General features: G+C 37.3%; 1 protein-coding gene across 1 annotated transcript in view; it reads right to left on the bottom strand.

The window, feature by feature from the left end:
• CFAP61 (cilia and flagella associated protein 61) overlaps positions 1–23,108 on the bottom strand; it is a 157,339-nt gene that overhangs the window by 37,362 nt on the left and 96,869 nt on the right. Inside the window, exons 21-25 of the mRNA XM_087721896.1 lie at positions 22,166–22,340; positions 14,073–14,365; positions 5,464–5,791; positions 1,623–1,714; positions 972–1,177 (exon numbers count right to left, since the gene is read on the bottom strand). Coding sequence (XP_087578022.1) covers positions 972–1,177; positions 1,623–1,714; positions 5,464–5,791; positions 14,073–14,365; positions 22,166–22,340 — 1,094 coding nt within the window. The remainder of the gene's footprint in view (positions 1–971; positions 1,178–1,622; positions 1,715–5,463; positions 5,792–14,072; positions 14,366–22,165; positions 22,341–23,108) is intronic.

The following is a 23,108-nucleotide window of genomic DNA, read 5'->3' as shown; positions in this document are numbered from 1 at the left end:
GCCATGATCCCTGATCCTTTTTAACATTTGTTGCATATGTAAAAAACACACAGGGCTTTAACTGCACAAGCGTCACACTAACTATTCTGATCCATCCCTGAAGATATCTCACCATAATGATATACTATGTTAAAAGAGATTTAATCACTGTGTCAACCAAAGATCCATATATTTTTGCTTGGTAGTATGCTGACTGAATGTCAATGACACATTCGTGTATTTAAAAACTTCAAGTATGTGTGGATTGAGGCTGCTGGATGCCTTTCCTCAACAGATGGACATCAAGCCACTGAGTCTGGAAACATCTCTTAGTTCAAGCATTCCAGAATAAAGAAAAAGTGTATGCACATTATTTTCTCATCCAAGCTTCTACTAGGAAAGGCAGCCAAGCAACTATTTTTAAAAACCAGCAACAGGCAGTTTGCTGCCGACAATCATCAATATAATACTAAAACAAAAATCTCTGCCCCACTCTCTTTTCTTTACATATTATTTAAATTTTCAAAAAATCAAGGACTGGCTGTCAGCAAAGCAAAACATTAGCTTCTATGGCATATTAGTATTTTTGGACAGGCCTTATCCAGCATAGTGAACAGGCAAATCTCCCACAACAATAATTTTGTAGTACATCTATCACAGGTGCTCAAAATCTGACACAGTACTATAGCTCTCAGTCCCAAAGATTAGCCACATTTTAATTAATTTCTCTCTTTGAAAAACGTGTATCCCCCCATTTACAATCAAGATTTCTGATAGTAGCTGATACAGTAGTATATTCAAATATACAGACTAGTAAAGTCACTAAGCTCTTCCTAACAATATTCTCCATGGTCTCTCTGTTTACCTTTCAGGAACAAGTACCCATTACTGATGTTGCCTATGATCAGGACACGATGCTTCTTCAAAAGGGAAATCTGCCCCACATATCTGCATTATAATAGATTTCAAAAGCAAAATAATTTTTTTCTTACCTATAGAGATTTGAGATCAGCCCCTCCCTCCAGCGAGAACAAAGATTATTAAGAAGACGTTCGTGTTGTCCAAATAAACATACGTAGTTGGAAACGGGAATAGGTTCCTTTGAAAAGCAAGTAATAGTTTCTATTTTGCTGTATTGGTTGACATGTATTCTGAAGTAAGTTCCCTTTACTGCATCTCCTGTTGTGATTGCCATCCCCTATAATAAATTGAGAAAACTGTTGGGACCACAGGCAAAGCTAGACCACATATCAATCTACCCACTCCAGGAAGACAACAAGAGCCGAGGTGGCGCAGTGGTTAGGGTGCAGTACTGCGGGCCACTTTAGCTGACTGTGATCTACAGTTCAGCGGTTCTAATCTCACCGGCTCAAGGTCGACTCAGCCTTCCATCCTTCCAAGGTGGGTGAAATGAGGACCCGGACTGTGAGGGCAAGTTGCTGACTCAATTTGCTAAAAAATTTGTAAACCGCTTAGAGAGGGCTGAAAGCCCTATGAAGCGGTATATAAGTCTAATTAATAAATAAATAAGAAAGATGGGGAGGGAGATTGGTTATTACAAAAATGCTTCATATCAATGCCTTGCAAGATACAAGATACTTGTAATTCAGACCTCAACTGTTTATTACTTAGGGAGTACTTACATAATCAGGTTGTGATTCTTGTACATCCAAGCGGGCAGGAATCCCAGGTTTAAAAACATGCAGATAATTATATTTTCCAGGTAGAACACCACCTGTGAAAAACAATGTTATCAAGGCATGTAGATTATATAAAATCAGTAAACTTGTTATTCATTAGGCCTTTAAAGTACTTTGTTATTTTTTTAAAACCAATCCAGGGTGACTGGAAGAACAGATGAAACTTTGTTGCAATTTAATTGATGGTACGCACTGTGGTGGTTATACATGCTGGACTGACTTCAATCATTGTAATCTTTTTAAGAAATGCAAAAGGTAAATTCTGCTTTCTGTAAACAGCACAACTGAGAGGATCAGAATACTGGATGAACATTCAAGATCTTTTTAATAATGAAAAGGGATTACTGGATTCTCAGACCTACTTCATGCTTGAAATCTTTACTCACCGGAGCTGCCATGCAAATATGTTACCTGGAAAATATGACTGTATGACAAAGAAGTGAGGAAACGGATTTATCAGGCAAGTGGGACTGGTTATGATTTTCTAATGATTTTTTTTTCTATTTAACAACTGGTTTGATCATAAAAGTTTGCAAAATGTGAGAAATTGTTCTTTTTTTGTTATATCTTTATCTCTTTGGAAGCCAAAATGTGTAATGTGTCAGTCTTACAAAAACAAATATCCAACAATTATTTCAGGGGCTATTACTGAGTATTAAATACCCGGCACCTACAGCATTTCTTTCTGAGGAAAAATATTTTTTAAGGGTCTCTTTTTACGAGTTCTACTGCAACTGTTATCACTTCTTTTAAATCATTTTCTCTAGTTTCTATTTGAAGAGAAAAGTAGCAGAAGGAAGAATGTGAGAAGAAGAGAGGAAATTATGTTCAACAAAATGATGGCCAAGTTTTGGCCAATTTTCTTTCATGTACTGTCCACAGTATGAGGCTTTCTGGGCTGCTTGCAGACCCTAAAATTAAGTGTAGTCCTTCTCTGAGCCTCCAAAACCTGTTTTCTATGATAAAATGAGAAAATCTATTTAAAACATTGGTAACAATCAAGTTAATTGTGTTTTAGATTGAATCAAATCAAAAATAGCTTTTGCTCAGGCTAGTGTTGAATTTGGAATATCGCCAAAGCCAGAGCTAGTATTGGATTTTCTGGCACCTGAGGCAGTCACATTCTGGTACACCAATTGTTTGGCTCATCTTCCAATTTTGTTAGGAATTGCAAAAAAGACATTCTCTTGCTTCTTTTTGTTGTTCAGGTTTTTGAGCATTATACTTATTATTTTCTGCCTTGGACATTTTTTTTTCTTTGACATTTTCAATTAACTTACACTGTGTAATTGTATTTAGTCCTTACAGTATATTTAACCACTCTGGTTCACATAATGCACTGTTCCTACATTTTCCTTTTTTTAACTGTGGTTTTTTTTTAAAGTCTTTTAAATTTTGCCAGCCCTCAAAAATTTGACATCTTTAGGCTGGTGGCTACTTGGCCTTAGCCTAGAGCAGTGGTTCCCAAACTTGGCAACTTTAAGACTTGTGGACTTCAACTCCCTGGCTGGAGAATTCTGGGAGTTGAAGTCCACAAGTCTTAAAGTTGCCAAGTTTGGGAACCACTGGCCTAGAGCAATGATGGTGAACCTTTTCGGCACCAAGTACCGAAAAGGGAGCGTACATGTGCATGCGTGGCAGCAAATGCCCAAAAGGAGCACTTTGTGCACAAGGGTGCTTGTCTGGGCCACAACCAGGAAAAGGAGCTGTCCAGGGGGCATGTGCACACTGGAAAATGCACTTCTGATTTTCTGTGCGCACATGCATGCCACCTAGCCAGTCTTCCAGTTACTGCCAAGTAGTTCATGTGACTGGCCAGTGCGCATGGCCACACCGGAAAATAGAAGACCAGCTTTTCCAGTTTCTTGCACTGCCGCACGCACAAAGGCCAGCTGATTATCACATGCGTATGCACGCTAGAAACCCAGAAGAAGAACAGGAGACACCACATGTGCCAGGCAACATGACTCTGTGTGCCACTTTGGGGCACATGTACCATAGGTTCGCCCACAGGCCTAGAGTGCCTTGGCCCCACTCAAAAAAAAAAAAGATTACCTTTTAAGCTGCATTGAACCATTCATTTCCCAGTGCCTGGCTGGAGGCTTTTAGCACCTTTTTAAAGTAATCTCTACCTGTTTAAACCTGGCAGCCAGAAAATGTATTCTAATGGTCCTCTCTGCCAGGAGAGGTAGAAGAGATATCAGGGTTCTTATTAGCAGCTCCTCTATTTTGAAACAGTCGAGGTGAGGAGGCCCCTCAGACTCAAGGACTTCTGGAAGCAGGTAAATATTTTCCTGTCTCTATATGCATGAGTGTGTGTATACAAATATGCACAAATTTACCTGTATCTATTTCCTATTTTTGTTGCAACTGAAGGTTTACTGTGTAATTTTATTTTATTGCTATTTTAATATTTGTAAACCTCCCAGAGTTCCTGAGGAATTTGCTGAAGAGGAGTTGGTGTGGATCAGAGGTAGGTTGCTCCCAGTTTGGCCCGGACCGAATAAACCGGTAGTAGCGGTGGTGGGAGGCTCCACCCACCTGCCCAGACGCTTCTTGCGTGTGTGAGAGAGAAAGCGCACCCGAACCGGTAGTAAAAAAAATTGGCAACCCACCACTGGTGTGGATGATGTCCTTTTGTTTCTACATGGTGTTTTTTGGGTGTTTGGCTGACCAATGAGCTAGTGAGTGCAGAACTCTCTGTCATCGAGGGAGAAGCTGAGGAGGAAGGCACTTACTAGCTGTATAAACTTTTGGAAAGTCCTGAAGATACTCAAGATCTCTGAGACTTCTGCAGGTGACAGAGAGTTTGGAAAAGATCCAAAATAGCTGTGGAAGATGCAGAAGGTTGCTGATGGTACTCAATTATATTGAGGCTATCAATATCTGAGTACCTGGATACTATACAGATTTGTGCCATGTAACTGTGGCTATTCCCAGATATGGAGATATTTCATTCTGAACTTGAATGGGGTAGCACTCAGGCCTTTGGCAAGTAAGGAACCTCTCATTTCATCATACTTGCAATGTTTTATATTTTTTGTTTTATGTTCCATTGATTTCATTGTCTTTTCTTTGTTATGAGCTGCCCAGTCATTGCAAGTTAGGTGACGTACAAGATTCATAAATTACAATGGTTCATCGTGCAGTCGGTGATGTTCAGACTGGATTTGACATTTTTATCCACCTATCAAGTCCTTCCCAAGGTCCTGGGTTAGGCAGATGTTGATTTTTGATAATGTTGAAGTTATCACTGCAGGATGAAAGCTGTTCCAAGTAAAGCTGGCTTTTGCAATTGACTGATTTTGTCAGTGCTGATGGTGTTCAAGTAGTTTCCAGTTGTTTTGGGATTGCACCCAAGGCACCTATTACTATTGGTAGTACCTTTGCTTTCTTTTGCCATAATTGCTCTATTTCTATTTGCAGACCATTGCATTTTGTTTTCTTCTCTTCTCTAGTTCTTTCTTTTCTCTTCTGCTGTTTCCAGGTACTGCTACATCCACTGTCTAGACTTGTCATTTTTTATCAACAATTGTTAAGTCTGAGTTGTTATATGGCAGGTGCCTGTCTCTTTAATCCCAGAGCACTATTATACTTAAATACTTAAATAAATAAGCACACAGAATAGGAAAAATTAAATTATTTTGCCAATGGGTAAATATTGTTCTCTTTCTGAATTTCATATATCATGAATTGTTTTTTTTAAACTTCAAAATAGTTTTGATATATCAAGGTGAAAGTTATACAAATGCAAGTTTATTAAAAATGAATGTATTTGGCTCACCTTTAATTTTGCATCCCTTGTACATAGGAATTAGTCTATCTAAATCTTCTGAAGGTTCAAAAACTGGCTCTAGAGTTGGATCAAAAAGATTCAGCATGGCTGCAGCAAGCTGAAAACCAATCTCTTTTGAGTTGAAATTGCCGTGGGTCCATTCATTAGCATAGTATATATTGGAAAATTTGGTTAAAGGACCTGCAGCCCTGATGCTCACATCATTAGTATGGAAGTTGGTATCAATCACAAGCCTCCCGTCATAGACAAGGCATGCATCATTAACTGCTTTGAAAGTCTCATAATCCACTTTTTTTTTGGTAAAGTTAAAGAATGCCTAAAACAGTTGAAAGAAATAAAGTAAAGAATACTTTAGTAACTTTCTAGTCAATCATAGATAATTTCTTAATTAAATAATAATTAAGCTTAGTTTTTAGAATGTTTCATGTTCAAAGCAGATATGTATCCTTCCTATGTCACTATAATGCAGACAATAGTTAGAACACAAACAAAGTATATTGTAGGGCTTTGGATGCATTTGCAGCATAGTAGACAAAATATATTAAACTTACCGTTAGTAAATTTTCCACTAGCAAAGCACTGTATATTGTGTGGAGCATTGATATAATTAAGACAAATAACCAAAGCTATTTCTTCCATCAATTAATGAAAGCCTCAACTGACCAAACCTATGATGAGTGGAAAAGGTCAAGATGAGCTGATGACAACCATGACAATGGAAGATTGCGACTTAAAATAATTAACAGTTGGAATTAATAAATTAAAGAAAAATATGGTTGTCAAGGATGCAATAGATAAGTAGTATAAACTTGTGGAGTGGAATTGATGAATGTATTTATGGAAGAGAAGGTGTACGTCTAATTACAATGAGATGGTTTGATTTAGTTTAGTTTATTTGTATTTGTATTTGTGTGCCGCCCTTCTCCGGGAGGGACTCAGGGCGGCAAACAACTCAGAAGGGAAAAGGGGACACAAACACAATACACGTAATTAAAATACACAAGAGTAATACAGCCATACAAGTTGAGAGGGGAGGGGAACTCATCAACCCCAGGCCTGCCGGCACAGCCAGGTTTTGACGGCTTTCCGGAAGGCCTGGAGAGAGGTGAGGGTCCGAATCTCCACGGGGAGTTCATTCCAAAGGGCCGGAGCTGCTACAGAGAAGGCCCTCCCCTGGGTGGTAGCCAGATGGCATTGGCTGGTGGACGGAACCCGGAGGAGGCCGACCCTGTGCGATCTAACGGGTCTATGGGAGCTAATTGGCAGCAGGCGGTTTCTCAAGTACCCAGGTTAAAATGTATTTCAGAAAGTATCAATTGTGTCAGCTAGGTTGTTGGTTCAAATGAAAAAATGAATCCAAGCAGAGGTAGTCTTCGACTTACGGCTACAATTGAGCCCAAAATTTCTGTTGGTAAGTAACACATTTGTTAAGTGAACATTGTCCCATTTTATAAACTTTCCTGCCACAATTGTTAAGTTCATAACACACTTGATAAGTGAATTTGGCTTCCCCATTGACTTTGCACATGATCACATGAACCCAGGACAAAGCAACCGTCATAAATATGGATCAGATGCCAAGCGTCTTAATTTTGATCACGTGACCATGGAGACAGTTGTAAATGTGAAAACTGGTCATAACTCACTTTTTTTTAGTGTCATTGTAACTTCAAAAGGTCACTAAATGAATTATTGTAAGTCGAGGACTACCAGTAGTCCTCGCTCAATGACAATAATTGGACTGGCAGCTCCAACACTAAGCAATGCAGCTGCTAAGAAAGACATCATGCGACCAAGATGGGCGTGTGCCTTTGCTTCTGCCGCAGTTCTTAAGCGAGACATCACATGATCACGACTTGAGATTTTACTGCTAGTTCCTACATTGACTCTGCTTGTAGAAAGCAGGCGTTAAACTGTGCAAATGGCAATCATGTGACTGTGGGACACCGGGATGTTTGTAAATGCCTATCAATTGCAAAGTGCCCAAATGTCAATTATGGTATGTCACCAACACTGAGCTGTTTGGAAGTGGGAGGACCTGTTGTGATTTCAAACAGTTGCTAAACAGGACAGTCATTACGCAAGGACTAGTTGTAATTTAATCATAGATACAGGTAACGTGGCACATAATTTTTCTGCTAATTCATTCTTGGTTAGGGGGAAAGTATGTAAAATTCTAAATAAATGTGATGTATAGGGAAAAACAGTTGTTAACTGATCAGTGAAAATGAGACAAGACAGTACTGAAAAACTGATTTGTCCATTTGCAGTCCCAAGAATAAATGAGAATAGTGACTGATGAGTATCTGCTTAAAAAAAGCTTTGTATTAAGTAAGTGGTTTAAACATTCAATTCATATGTACACATGGAAAAAGAATCAATGCAAAGCTAAGAACCCAACTGATTTTACTGTTTAATTATGAATGATCAGAGTATTAGTGAAAGATACCAGGGTGATGAGAGGTTCTGAAGACAAGCCATTTTTGATAGAGTCAAAAGTGGAATTTAGGGGAAAAAAGACATTGAAGAAAGCATAGATATTGCAGAAAAAGTATGAGTCTTGACATAGGAATAGATTAATCTCCCAATTTATCAAATGGAAAAAAGATATAAGAAAAAACGTAAGATGATGTAAAAAAAGAGGATGTGGTACTCCAATCCTATTTGATGAAAATAGAGTTTAGAGTTCTGGGTATAATTATCCTCTGGATAGGATTAACATGTTTCCCAATGAGCTTAGCTCTTTTATCAGCAAAGGATAGATTCTGATCCTCACTATCAGCAAAACTAGCTTTATTAAGAATCTCCTTTGCCTTTCTTTGGTTATGAGCAAGCCAGATCCTTCTTTAAAAATGAAGATAACATCTTTTCTAAAATCTCTGTTTAATAATCCCTGAAGTTTATCATAGGCATCTTGGAGCTCTGAAATGTAGAACATTCTTTTCCAGAATTCTTATATCCCAATGAGTTTGGGCAGATTGTATCTATAGAACATGCTCTTTATTGCTTATTTTCTTAGATTTCCAGTACCTTTGCCATATTGGTCAATTTCATGCATTTGTATTTATTTTAATTTAATCTTCCTATAACATGTGTGTATTTTGCACTGCAGCTTGTGCCCATTAGTATAGAATATTTATTTTCATTTTTATTCTATTTTTAATTACCATATTTTATCACTTTTATTATAGCATATAATTATAAACTATTTACTACATCATTACATGTTATTATACAATTAATAGTAATATGTTGTGGCCCAGCAGGAGCCGTTGGAGCTGCCACCAGACTCCGACAGCGAGGGGCCCTATGAGTTGGCTCTGGAGGATGTGGAGGACCCTGGACAGGGTTCCGACTCCGAGCAGGGCGCAGAGAGACTGATTGGCCACCAGGTGGTGCCTGAGCCTTGGACCAGTGGGGAGGAGACAAGGGAGAGTGATCCAGAAGCCAGCAGTGAGTTGTTCCTGGATGCACGCCATCGAAGAGCTACTAGGCGTCAGGAACAATTACGCAATTACAGGAGGTGATTGTATTCAGCCGGTGGTCATTAGACTCCTCTCCAGACTATAAAAGCTACTTATGCACACGGCCCTCTTTGCAGAAGTCAACGCAGGATTGAATGTCGGAGGACATTACTGTGAGCTTGGCAGGCTGGATTGCTGCCAAGCTTTATCTGTGTTTATTGCTGCTTGAGTTTGTCTGAGTTGCTGCCAAGGTCCTTATCTGTTTGTTCTGCTTGGCTTTCAGCCACTGAGGTTTTGGGTGTCTTGCTAATTAAAGTACATTCCAGTTAAGCTTGTCTCGGCATTCATTACTGGATGGAGGAGTGGGTCAGAACAGTAATGATAACTTACATTTTGTCCTTTGTACAATTATTAATTTGAAACTATCTCATCTTGTTATAGAGTAGATCTTTGCCATTGTGTTGTCTATTTGGAACATTTTCTTTTGGGATCTTATGTTTTAATTCGTTTGTAAGCAGCTAACCATGATTTGGGGGTTCTATGATTTATCTCTTTCAGTACTGAATGCTTGCATCTAATATTTAAAGTTTAAAAAGTATTTTTATATGCTATGTTCTTTTTAAAAATAAAATGTAGTTTAGTTAAATTGCTCTCTCTCTACCTCTCCCTCCCTCCCCCCCACCCTTTTGGACTAGCTTTAGATGATATCACTTTACATATATTTACTTTTTGTGTTTTGATCTTTTAATCACTACAAATGTAGTATAGGTTTTGAGAGTCTTATTTCTGTCATACACTGAAGTTATGGGGGAAATGCCAGCTGAGGCAAACCTTGGAAGTTAGGTAACAGCAACAGAAACTATCAAACTGCAATTCCAAAAGATCGACAAGGCTTCCAAGACAGGAGTGTCCGTCTTTCATACTATGAGCTCAATAATCTGCTTAAGTTATCCTCAAATTGGTGTTGATTCTTAGTGGCTTCATACATAAACATTTTTTTAACAAGGACCTGTCCTGAAGCTGGTCTTTCAGATCTTCCAATATTGCACCCACTGCTGCTGAACATCCTTCTTCCTTTCCTTCCATCTTTCCCAGCATTACAGATTACTCCAGAAAACAAGGCTTTTTCATAATGTATCCAAACTATGATAAGATGAGGTTGGACATTGTGCCTCAGAGTTGATTTATTTGATAATCCATTTATTTACTTAGCTGGCTATCAAAACACCAACGTTCAAAAGTAACAATGCTCTTTCTATTCTGCTTCTTCAAACAGTTACCTCCATAAAGCAGAGACCAGAGAAACTCATTACCTGCATAATTTGATCTTTGTAGGTATAGACACATCCTGAATATATTTTCCATGGCCTTCATAGCTTCTCTACCAAGCATTAGTTTGCAGCATATCTCTTGACTGTTGGCTTCTGTACTGTTGATTCTAATTAGTAGACAGTTGAACATCTATCTACTACCAGTTAGATCACTACCAGTTGAGGTATCTACCTCTTCAGTGTCAATTCTAAGGCTGGTTCTTGTTGTCAAGTACATTTAATCATAATTTTCTCTTTTTTCATTTTGCTTTTTTTACTTTCCATACTACAGCTTGCAAATTATTTGCATTTTCATGTATCAAGATCATTAGCATAATCCAAATTATTGATGTTTCTTTCTCCAGTTTTAAAACCATGCTCCTTTTCTTCCAGTCCAGCTTTCTTCCATATATATATTTTACATATAGATTGATTGATTGATTGATTGATTGATTGATTGAATGAATGAATGAATGAATGAATGAATGAATGAATGAATGATGCCAGTTTGTTTTGTCATATTCTGTCTATACTATGGCTTCCTGATCTGGGTATAGGTTTCACATGAAGACAATGAGATGTTCTGGAATTCCCATTTTTCCAAGCACTTTCCACAGCTTGACATGATTGATATGACTGAAGGCCTTTCAATAATTAATACACATGTATTCACTTATTTCTGGTAATCTTTGGTTTTCTTAATTATCTAGTATGCATCAGTTCCTCAGCCCTTTCTGAAACCACATCTAACATTTCTATTTTCCTATTGGGCGAACCTAAGGATTATTTTGCTGCCATGAAAAAAAATGATACTTTTTTTTGAAAGATTAAAAACCTTATATGGACTTTCTGTAAAAAGAAGGAAATATTGAATTGATGGTTTAGGGATTTGGGGAATAAAAAGGGTGAAACGGAGGGAAGGGGAGAATTACAAAGTAAGAGAAAAAAAAGGGGAAGGAGAAAGAGTAAGATAGAAACTATGTGATAGAAAGCAGAGTAGAAATCTTATTTTCTTTTTTCTTTTTCTTTTCTTTTCTTTTTTATCTTTTTCCTATTTTTATAGTCTTTATTGTATTTTAAAATGCTATTTTTAAGAAAAAGAACACCTGGCATCTCCCTTTCCAAATATAGCTCAAATCTGCATTGGATAATTAGTTTGCTGGTATGTGAAGTTAGGGATATGTATGATAGCTAGCACACTCAACTCTTCTTTATTTGGTGCCGAGATGTGAATTTCTTTCAATTTATCTTCCATTGTCCGGATTTGCTGGCATAATTTGGTTACAACCAGTATTCATCCTGATTCTACTGCTTGCCATATTTTTCCACCTATTACATTACTTCCTAGACGTCCAGCCAGGTTACAACCATAGTATTGATCTTATTTCATTTTCTTCTACTAAAGGTTCTTGTAAGTAGTGAATATTATCTAACCCATCTTGGATATTTATTTATTTATTTATTACATTTATATGTCACCCTGACTCTGACATGTCTTCAGTTGTTTCTCAGCTCATGATCCAGCACTGTATCATAAATCATGCTATATTTTCCCTCCATATTATTTTCTTAGTAAATCACAGGAGTGGTTTAGCATTGCCTATTCTTATGTGGTATAAAATAATACCATTGCCATTGTTAATAAATCGATCATTTACTGCTGCCATCTTCCTATATTGCTACTGTCCTATACAGAGGCTGCTTATTTTAGCCAGGTGACTAGGATAGCATTTACACCTTGGGTGACATGCTGGAAATATGTATCATTGTTTGCTCATCGCTCCCAGGAATAACCCCACTATGATAAAACAGCGCAAAAGGATTTTGTGGATGGAGGATGAAATAATTTGAGTTTTTAAAATTAAAAATGGGTTTGGTGGTATCTACCAGTTCGACAGGAAGTTCTTCAGCTGGACAGACGTGGGAGATGTGAGCTCTGAAGGAGTCTCACATGAACCCTGTCTGACAAACCAACTCCGGGGGTCCTTTTTTGGATCAGAACCCCTCGGGGGGGGGGCGAAGAGAGCAGTGTCTCATCAGACCCAGAGGGAGGCAACAGGTCCCTCGCAGGTTGGAGATTTGCCCTATGAATCGGAGTCAGAGTGGCAGTCTGCAACATGGCTGACAAGATGCTGACTTCTTGTCAAAGCAAATGAACAGGAGGATGTGGAAGAGATGAAAGACCGGTAAGAAAATTTATCTAACTCACATCTATAAATCAAACCTGGAAAAGGCAAAGAACAAAAGACTTACTAGGAAAAAATCAGACAACTAGAAACTGTTACATGGGGAAATATAAAGTTAAGATAGGGGTTTATTCCTAAATATGACAATAAAATGGAGTTGCTAACTGGTTGAATAGGATAATGGAAAGATAGCTAAATAAAGGTTAAAATATATGGAATATGGATAAATATGAAACTGATATGGAGGGGTTGTAAAGCAGAGGTTTGTGATCTACTTTTATACATGATAATTAAATTGAGTTGCAAATTAATTGAATATGACAATAGAAGGACAACTAAGCATGGGTCAAAATATATGAAACATGGACATATTCAGAACTTTTAAGATGATGAATAAAATGAGATGTTTATCGCTCGTTATTTTATATGATAGATTAAGGGAGATGTAATGAACATTGAACAATGAGGATTGCCATTTAGAGACAATTAAGGGTAATCTTATCCAAGATATGGAAAAATGGAGAGGGAATATGAAATATACCTACAATGGGAAACTATTGAGATTAAAAGACAGAATCACAAATTGGGGACATGTAAGGATGTATAATTATATAAAGATAATGATGAGAAAGTGGGGAATTCTTACCAGGTCTACATCTCGGCCAAAATTAGGCTGTGTGTGTGTGTGTGTTTAAAAGCACAATGACTATATATGTATACTTTTTTGTTATTTTTTTTAATTAAAAAGGAGAATACAGAATATATATGTATATGTATGTGTATGCACGCACGCACGCACACACACACACACACACACACACACACACACACACACACACACACACACACACACACACACATATATATATATATATATATATATATATATATATATATATATATATATATATATATATAATTATAAATACCATCAACATAAAATGGAGCTTGCTCAGAAGCTGAAATACACCAAGTAAATGAGATGAAGAGTGGGAAGTAGAGGAGAGAGGTAAGGGAAGAAGAGAAGGATAGGAGAGAGGCAAGGGGAGGGGAAGAGGAGGAGAGAAATGAGGAGTGGTAAGGGGAGGGAGGAAAAGGAGAGAGGAAGGGGAAGTAGAGAAGGGAAGGAGGACAAAGGGAAGAAAGGAGGGAGGGAGAGAGAGGAGAGAGGGAGAAGAAAGTGATGGATAAGGAACAAATGTGTATGGAGAGCAGAAGAGCCAATAATTGGATTTGGGGAGTTGTTGGTAAGATGAATTGATGTAAACATTTAATAATACAATATGATGTTGGTTATGTAATAGTATACATGTGATTATATGTTATGAAAATGGAAAAAAAATGTTAAAGTAAAAAAATGGGTTAGGGTTAGGTATGAAAGGTAGATTACTTTTGCAGACTTCTCCCAAACTCCAAAGCATAATTTTATTCTGTAAGACAAAACTAGCTTATTCTGTAAGAAATAGTTATGTTTAAAACTTAAAAGATAGCATAATCAGACTAAAATACGATTCCTGCTCGAGGTTCAAGCTAGGTTTCAGCATAGCAAGATCCAAAAGCAGAATTCTAGAATTCAAGCCTGTTCCAATTGTTCAGTTGATATATATTAAAATTCAGCAAAGGCAGCACATACTTACACAACATTGCAACTTAAATGGCTTTGTACTTGTAGTGAAAGATGCACATGTGATTGGATCTGGGTGATTGCCATCATTCCACTGAGCCAATAAACTATCATGGTATTCAGTTACACGAAACTTGGACATTGCTTTCTTGATAGCTCTTTCTATTGCAGTGTTATTGAGAGAAGTAATATTGGAATTCGAGGGAGGATGCACAAGGTGTATACAATAGCCACTAATTCCTAATGATAAGAGGGATTCTATAGTGGTGTACACATCAATTGTATTCCCGTAGATAATAATATTCCCTGGAGAAAGCAAAAGAAAAAAAACAGAATAAACCTCGTTAATATAATTAATATGATAAAGCTGAAGTGATCTGTGACCTCCTTGTTGCTTTGATGCTATGAAGTAAACAGAATCACCTAACAACAACAGCTACAATAATTTATTAAAAATCTGCATAATATATTCCAGAAATAGGAAACACTTTGCATCAAAGCAGGGAAACTTCATATCTTGGTTTGAGACTCACTGGGAAAAAGAAAAGGGAAAAAGTACCATCTTTTATCATATCTCTCTATCTAACCACCCTCTATTTTTGTTTATAAAGATTTCCTAATAAAAACAATAAAAAAGTTTAGGTATGTTGGGAAATTAGAAAGAAGAAAAGGAAAAACATTGCCATCAGAATTCTCTTACTCTACAACTAGAAAACTTATTTACCCCTCTTCTATCTCTTTTCTGTCAAATGTAATGCAATCAACAAAATAGAGGTACCAGAACATAAGATATTAGTGGCCTTCTGCAGCAATTTTCACTAACTTAACCCCAGAAATGTTGGGCTGCAATTCTTATTTTCTCTATCCTACATAGTGGGCATCAAAGTTATTGCATATGAAATCTAAAGAAATTGAAATTTGGTAAATTCTGTACTGTAAAGTGAAGCTTTCTCTCAACACATAGTTGTTTATTATATACTGTTATATATTACTTCCTTCCACAGTGGCCTATCTGGTCCTTACAATCAGGAGAGGATGATCTACTGATCAGACTACGGCTTGCTGACATTCACTCAGTTGGGATATGTAGACAAACAATCGCTGTACCGGTGCCCACACTGTAGAAGAAACTTTATTATTTGGAGAGTCAGTGAACTCCAAAAATAGAGTGCTGTCACCAAAAATTGGAAATGGATTTATTTGCCTAGACCAGTGTTTCTCAACCTTGACAACTTGAAGTCCACAGGACTTCAAGTTGCCAAGGTTGAGAAACACTGGCCTAGACCTTCCTCTGATGTTGTCAGCTAACCTAGTAATTCAATGTTGATTTTTAAAAAGCCATATTTGAACTTTATCCTCTATATTTACTTTTGACTATATTATATTATTCTAAACAACTTTGAAATCTGCAAATGAAAAGTAGTGCAAAAATCATGAAAACGCATAATGAATAAAACTAGTTACTGTTGTGGCTTAAATCTAAGTAGACCTAAGATTTACTGGCTTAGATTAACATTCTTCACCAAGGGATCATCCTGACTGACAGCTATATTAGCTATATTTCCTCAGTCTGGAATAAGATTTTGGAGGTAAATTTACAAGGCCTATCTAAAATAGCCATGCACTTTTTTAAAAAAAAATCAAATCTAAAGACTTCATCATGCAGCAAATAATGGATATCAGTTTGCCGAGAGAATGTTAGGTACTTCCCTTTTATTCAAAAGGGAAATCTTTTGTCTCATCCTAACTAAGTTTCTATATAGATGTGTTACTGCAAAATACTGTAGGACCTTTACTTTAGCATGTTTTAACATGTTGTTTTCAGTCTTACTGGAAATAATTTACCAATATACCATCTTTACAATGAAGCTTTGTCTTTGGAACAGCTGAAATTGTGAGTTATAAATTTCATACTGAAGATTTTATGATTAAATTTGTCACCTGTATTTAACACTGGATTTTTCTTCTAAATATGTTTCTTTGTAGATTAGAAAATATTTATACATTTTCCTTCAAAGGTTGTATCATCAAATACAATACAATAGCAGAGTTGGAAGGGACCTTGAAGGTCTTCTAGTCCAACCCCCTGCCTAGGCAGGAAACCCTACACCGTTTCAGACAAATAGCTATCCAACATCTTCTTAAAGACTTCCAGTGTTGGAGCATATTTAAATGGTTGTCCACTAGGACTCCAAGATCCCTCTCACAGTTACTACTATTGAGCTCCCCTTTGGAACGAGCTCCCCGTGGAGATTCGTACCCTCTCCACCGTCCAAGCCTTCCGCATAGCCTTGAAGAACTGGCTCGCCCGTCAGGCCTGGGGATAAGGATAGTTACCCCTCCCGAATGATGAATGTATGTTGCCTACTATTTTATTATATGTTTCTATCTTAATGTCTGTATTCCCCCTTCCCGGTTTTGTGTGAGCCGCCCTGAGTCCCCTCAGGGAAAAGGGCGGCCTACAAATACTAATAAAACTCTAAACTCTAAAAAAACTCTACTACCTACAGTATACTGTACCTGTGCATTTTGTTTTTCTTGCCTAAATATAGAACCTTACTTTTTTCACCATTGAATTTCATTTTGTTAGCACCCAATGTTCAAGTATGTCAAGATCCTTCTGTATTTTAAGCCTATCTTCTGGAGTGTTGGCTATTCCTACTAGCTTCATGTCATCTGCAAATTTGATGATTTCCCCATCTATCTCCTTATCCAAATCATTGATGAAGATGTTGAAGAGTACTGGGCCTAAAACAGAGCCTTGGGGTACCCCATTGCATACTTCCCTCCATGTAGATGCAGTTCCATTGAGGACTACATGTTGATTGCAGTTGGTCAGCCAGTTATGAATCCATCTGGTGGTGATGCTGTCTAACCCACATTCTTCTACTTTATCTAGTAGTAGGTTATGGTCTACCTTATCAAATGCCTTACTGAAGTCCAAGTAAACTATATCGACGGCATTCCTCTGGTCCACTAATTTTGTCACATTGTCAAAGAATGCAATAAGATTAGTTTGGCATGATCTGTTTAATGATTAATACCTAAGTGGTATTAGTGAAACAAATAATGGAATGAGACAATTATTAATCAGCTTTACTAGAAATAAAAGACACAATTCGGCCACTTTAGAGATCCTTTAGAGAGTTAGGGATCCTACACACCCACTTTGCGGTCTGTTTCTGTTGCTCCCCTCTGGGAGGAGGTTTCAAAGTATCTATAGCAGGATTACTAGATTCTGTATAAGCTCTGGTTCCTTATGCCATGTGATTCTCTAATGTACTGCTATCTTGGGGGGGGGCAAACTTTCAAATTCATGGTAAAAATCCAATCAATTTCTAAACAAATGGACAATACATTCACAAACTTGCATACTTGGATTTGGAAACCTTGAAGATAATTATTGCTACTGAATTAGAAGAAAAGGATCAACCTCATATAATATATTGCAAATCTACAAACTGTACTAATTAAAATACATGGGCAACTCACCAGAAATAATTAGAAACAATCTACTTTTGATACTGAGCAGCAGAAATCTTTACTTAATTACATGGAAGAATGCATTCAGGAAATCCTCCCCTATCTCTTCCCCTATAACCAATACATTATAATACCAGAGACCATGTCAGCCTCCACTTTCCTTGCTTGCTATCGGCTGCCATAGAAACGGGGAGGGAGGGGGCTTAAGATATTTGGGAGGGGGAATTACTGGTGCTGGAGGAGTATGAAGAAGGGAGTTTTGTTCTCACCATCTTCTGCGCAAGCTGGTGGCTTGTGTTTGGACGTGGTCAAGGCCAACCGTCTTGCATACCAACTTGATGAGGCTTTTTGAAGATGCACCCCACATGACACCATAGGGAGTTGCAGATTGGACATTGGGTTGGGAAATTGGGAGGAGGGTAATAGCAATAGCAATAGCAGTTAGACTTATATACCGCTTCATAGGGCTTTCAGCCCTCTCTAAGCGGTTTACAGAGTCAGCATATCGCCCCCAACAACAATCCGGCTCCTCATTTTACCAACCTCGGAAGGATGGAAGGCTGAGTCAACCTTGAGCCGGTGAGATTTGAACCGCCGAACTGCAGAACTAGCAGTCAGCTGAAATGGCCTGCAGTACTGCACTCTAACCACTGCGCCACCTCGGCTCTATAGGGTGTTGGGTAAACGTTTGATATGTAATGTTCGAGCCGTTTTGGCTCAGATCTTGCTTTCCTTTTTACTGCTTTCAATTCATATCTAGTAAAAGTACTTTATCTCTATTCAAATGGAGTTGAGGTTTTTATTTCTTGGATATTGAAGGAGGCATACGTGACAGACCAGCTTTTACATCCTTCAAGCAAACTACCAAATTGAAATACCATGTATGTGAAAGTTATGTTTTATCTAGAGCCCCCTTTACAAACAATCTTTTTTTTTGCCTGTCTCTTGGACATGAGGTCAAAAGAGTTACAATAGATTTTGCCACCATGGATCTTTAGGGTTTGCATTTCTCTGCTGAATAACAGTTATAGCATTAGCTATTAAAAAGGAACAATTTGCAGCAAGCTGGAATTATACATTCCAAGAACATTACTTTACTAGAAATACATTTTCTATCAAATGAAACTTGGGAATGAGACTGGGAATGGACAAACCAATATTCATTGATATTCAAATAAAGCATATACGTAGCTAAAAGCCAAATAAACTCATGTGGTGTATCAACACTGCAGCTTGAAAGATTCATTATTTTTGTGATGGCAAAGATAGCTGCTGTCCCTATTGCTTTAATTCAGTGTTTCTCAACCTTGGCGACTTTAAGTCCTGTGGACTTCAACTCCCAGAATTCCCCAGCCAGCTATGCTATGAAGTCCACGGGACTTAAAGTCCCCAAGGTTGAGAAACACTGCTCTAATTAATTTTTATGACCCATTAAGAATATTACTGAAATAATTCAAAGCTTTTTTTCCTAAATTATATCTGCAAGCTACCAAAATATAATTTATGGTGGAGATTTCACCTCAATTTAGGACTGTCAGGAGATCTGAGAGACACGGATATGATTTAAGATTATATTTGCATTTGTTCTGCCTTGATGGATCAGTTTAGGGATTCTTCAATGTGTTCCATTGGAATCTCAGACCATGTTTTTAGTGACTACAACTGGGAAATGTAATAATTATAAATACTAAGTGGTACAAATAGTGCTTGTTTAGTGAGTGCCTTGGACAGCAACCATTCCCAATTATGATAGTGATGAAAAAGTAACTTTTGATCTTTGTAGTTATAGACAAAGAATTGGAATATCCAAAGTTTTTACGGGGTTCATGAATTAAGAAATGTAAAATTTACTTTTTATAATTTAAAATTTAAATCAATTCATCAAAAATATTATGTTGTATTTATTGGACACTCAAAGAATATTTTAAAATGGATCAGGATGTAAGTCTACTGTCTATTTTTTCAAATTTTCCTTTGTCCTCAAATTAGATGAAGAAATATTTATATAGTCTAGATTTAATAATAAGTTTGAATTCATTTTATGCGCCTGGTTATTATATCAATCTTTCCCCCCTATGTTAATTAGTTTTTCTTTATCAAATTTTTAATGGTTATAATATATCTAGGGATTTCTTTTGTTCAATGAATCAACCAGTATCTTTTTTCTTGTTGGCATTATAGGAGTTTTTTGCATGTCAACATAAATTTAAAAAATAATTACATAAAAGCTGCATTCAAATTACTATAATTTATAAGTTTATATAACATAGCAGCAATCACAATTTTTGGGTAAGATGACACAGCAGTCTTTGGTTTAGTGTATATGAAAACAGCCTTTCTCCATCACCTAAACTTGGGAGATTGTAAGGCGGATTGCATAAAGGGAGCAAATGTGCATTCTATAAATTTTATACTTGTGTGCACATGTACAGTACATGCACACAAGCACACACACAAAGGATGAACACATGGCACTGCTCACTAAATGCTTACTATCAAGTCAGAATAAAAAGTAAGGGCAGTTTCCCTGAATAATATGGCCTGCAAAATGCTTTTTATGCACCCCCCACCCCCGAATACATTCTGCCTCTTAGGTCCCAAAAGGCAGATCTAACAGAATAAATCATTAGTAAATGGGTTCTGAATTGACTGGATTTGTCAATGCAGAAGCAGTCTTTTCTTAATATTACTCAAATGAATTAAACGGAGAAATGAGACAGATTAAAAAGGCATCTTTTCTGCAATTGCGGATAAGAGCAGGAGATTGTACATAGTATCATTTGCTCCACAAATAAAAGACATATCTGAACAAGTAAATCTATTCCTCACGTTTGCAATAAACAAAGCAAAGTATAAAAAGTATTCTGTTTAGTTTCACAAAAATCAACATACAGTACAACCACGTCATTATGAATGGGCATGTGAAATGATATTGTATGTATAGCCACATTGGAACGCCACTGGAGGAGGGAATTAATACACACTCGATGCTATGTCCAACATGGAAATAAGGGATCTCAAAAGAAAAAGTGCTAAGAACGAGCAGTTGTTAGCAGCCACTTCTGAGCTGGTTGCAAAAGAGACAATTATAGGTAGTCCTCGACTTATGACCACAATTAAGCCAAAAACTTCTGTTGCTAAGTAACATATTTGTTAAGTGAGTTTTGCCCCATTTTACGACCTATCTTGCTACAGTTGTTAAGTTAGTCACACTGTTGTTAAATGAATCTGGCTTTCCCATTGGCTTTGCTCAGATGGTTACAAAATTTGATCACAGGACCCCAGCATACAGCAACCATCATAAATATGAATCAGATGCCAAGCATCTGAATTTTATCATATGACCATGAGGACGCTGCAATGTTTGCAAGTATGAAGATTTCAAGAGTTCAAGATTTAATAAATTTATTTGCCGCCCAATCCCGAAGGACTCCGGGCGGCTTACATAAAACAATTCTAAAAGAATAGTAAAAAATTTAAAATAGAGAGAGAACAAATTAAAAAGACACATCATACACTCAACCTTAGTGGGGCTGGACCTCGTTCATGAGGTCAACAGCCCCAGGCCTGCCGGAACAGCCAGGTCTTAGTAGACTTTGGGAAGGCCGAGAGAGTGGGGAGGGTCCGGATCTCTGGGGGTAGATTGTTCCATAGGGCTGGGGCAGCTACAGACAAGGCCCTCCCCCGAGGAGCCGCCAGACGACATTGTCTAGTCGACGGCACCTGGAGAAGGCCCATCCTGTGAGATCTTATCGGACGCTGGGAAGTGTGTGGCAGAAGACGGTCTCATAGATATCTGGGTCCTAAGCCATGTAGGGCTTTAAAGGTGTTAACCAGCATCTTGAAGCGTGTTCGGAGACCGATGGGGAGCCAGTGCAGCTCGCGGAGGATGGGTGTAACATGGGTGTATCTCGGTACACCCAGTATCGCTCGCGCGACTGCATTCTGGACCAATTGTAGTCTCCAGATACTCTTCAGGGGCAGCCCCATATAGAGCGCGTTACAGTAGTCAAGTCTTGAGGTGAAAAACAGTCTAATTGCCTAATTCAAGTCAGAAGATACCACTCATTGAAAGAAAACTGAACTGTGCTGTTGACAAAAGTAACACTTCTGAGGCATGCAACTTAATGAAATGATGCATTGCATCCATATAAACATCAACGCATGGTATTAGCCAACTGTAGTACCTTTTACAGTGTGCAGATAGTTCTACAGTAAATCCCCAAAAGTCAAATTTTCTTTTCTTTTCAGCTTTTTCTGTCTAAAAAAACCTTGTGTCTAGCTGCAAAACATATTTAATGATATTACTATCTCATATGTTAATTAACAATCCCAGACTTTGTGCTTAGGTATTTCATTTCAGTTAATCTAATTTCATAGAGCAATTATAGGTAATTCTTATTTTCAATCTTTGTTCCAGGCAAGAAATATAAATGTCTCCAAAACTGACATTGTAAATTAATCTGTACATTGTAAATTAATCTGTACAATAAATAAGAGTAGAGGAAACCGTTTGCAAGGATTAATTAAGCTATAATTATATGCTAGAAATGGAGATGCAATTTGCCAAGAAACACATAAACCTCTGCTGTCTTCATGTAGTAGAATTGGTAAAACCGTTACCTGTGGACTCAATCGCTTTTTCTTTTAGCCAGTTAATTGCTGCTAATGCATCTTCATCATCGGAAATAATAAAAAGATTGGAGGGCACTACTCCTGTGTATCTCTGTTTATAGTTTGTTGATACCTCTCTGTTGGTTAATAACTTTTTGATATCTGCACCACTAGGACATGGGACCTATGTTTACAGATAAATAAACATTATTCATCATAAAATTCTAATTTTCTCACAGATACCACTATTTATTAAAATATATTCTGCTTCAGCAATTCATATTTTTATAATGAGCTATAAAATTACTAATCAAGCAGTAACTCAGCAGCCAATCCATAGAGGGGGAAATGTGCTACGTCTGGCTGAGAAAATAAACATATTTTAATTAAAGAGAAATATTGATGTTCTAGGTACTTGACACATGAATCTAGGTCTTTAGGTCTACAGGCAAAATACAGATTTTATTTTAACAGATGTTACTGTTGCGTTCACTCACCTAAGCTCCAAATATTGAGACAAATTGAGAAAGACCCACATCACATTGAAATTATACAAACTAGTCTTACACTTATTTTCAGTGATACTCTAAACTTGTCTCATCTCAAGAATGCAAACTAAACTTCGAAAGGATATTGGAGACTAGCCCTTCATCACCCAGGATCTACGATAGAAAGTATGAAGAACAATTGAACTTTTGGTGTTAGATTGAGTTTCCTTTACTGTACACTTCTCTTCCCTTTGCAAGAGAAATAAGTGATTTTTTTCATTCAATAAATAGCATTATAACTTTTTAAAATAATTTATTATAATTTCTTTTTTACTCCCTTCATTTCCCTAGCTTCTCAGTTTTTGTTTTTTTAATAGCAATAGCAGTAGACTTATATACCGCTTCATAGGGCTTTCAGCCCTCTCCAAGCGGTTTACAGAGTCAGCATATTGCCCCCAACAACA

The sequence above is a fragment of the Thamnophis sirtalis genome, unplaced genomic scaffold, assembly GCF_051295495.1.
Source record: "Thamnophis sirtalis isolate CommonGarterSnake01/CBP01778 unplaced genomic scaffold, rThaSir2_p1.2 scaffold_8, whole genome shotgun sequence".
Taxonomy (NCBI): Eukaryota; Metazoa; Chordata; class Lepidosauria; order Squamata; family Natricidae; genus Thamnophis; species Thamnophis sirtalis.
Note: the sequence above shows the minus strand (reverse complement) of the source record. Positions and strands in the feature narration are given on the sequence as shown.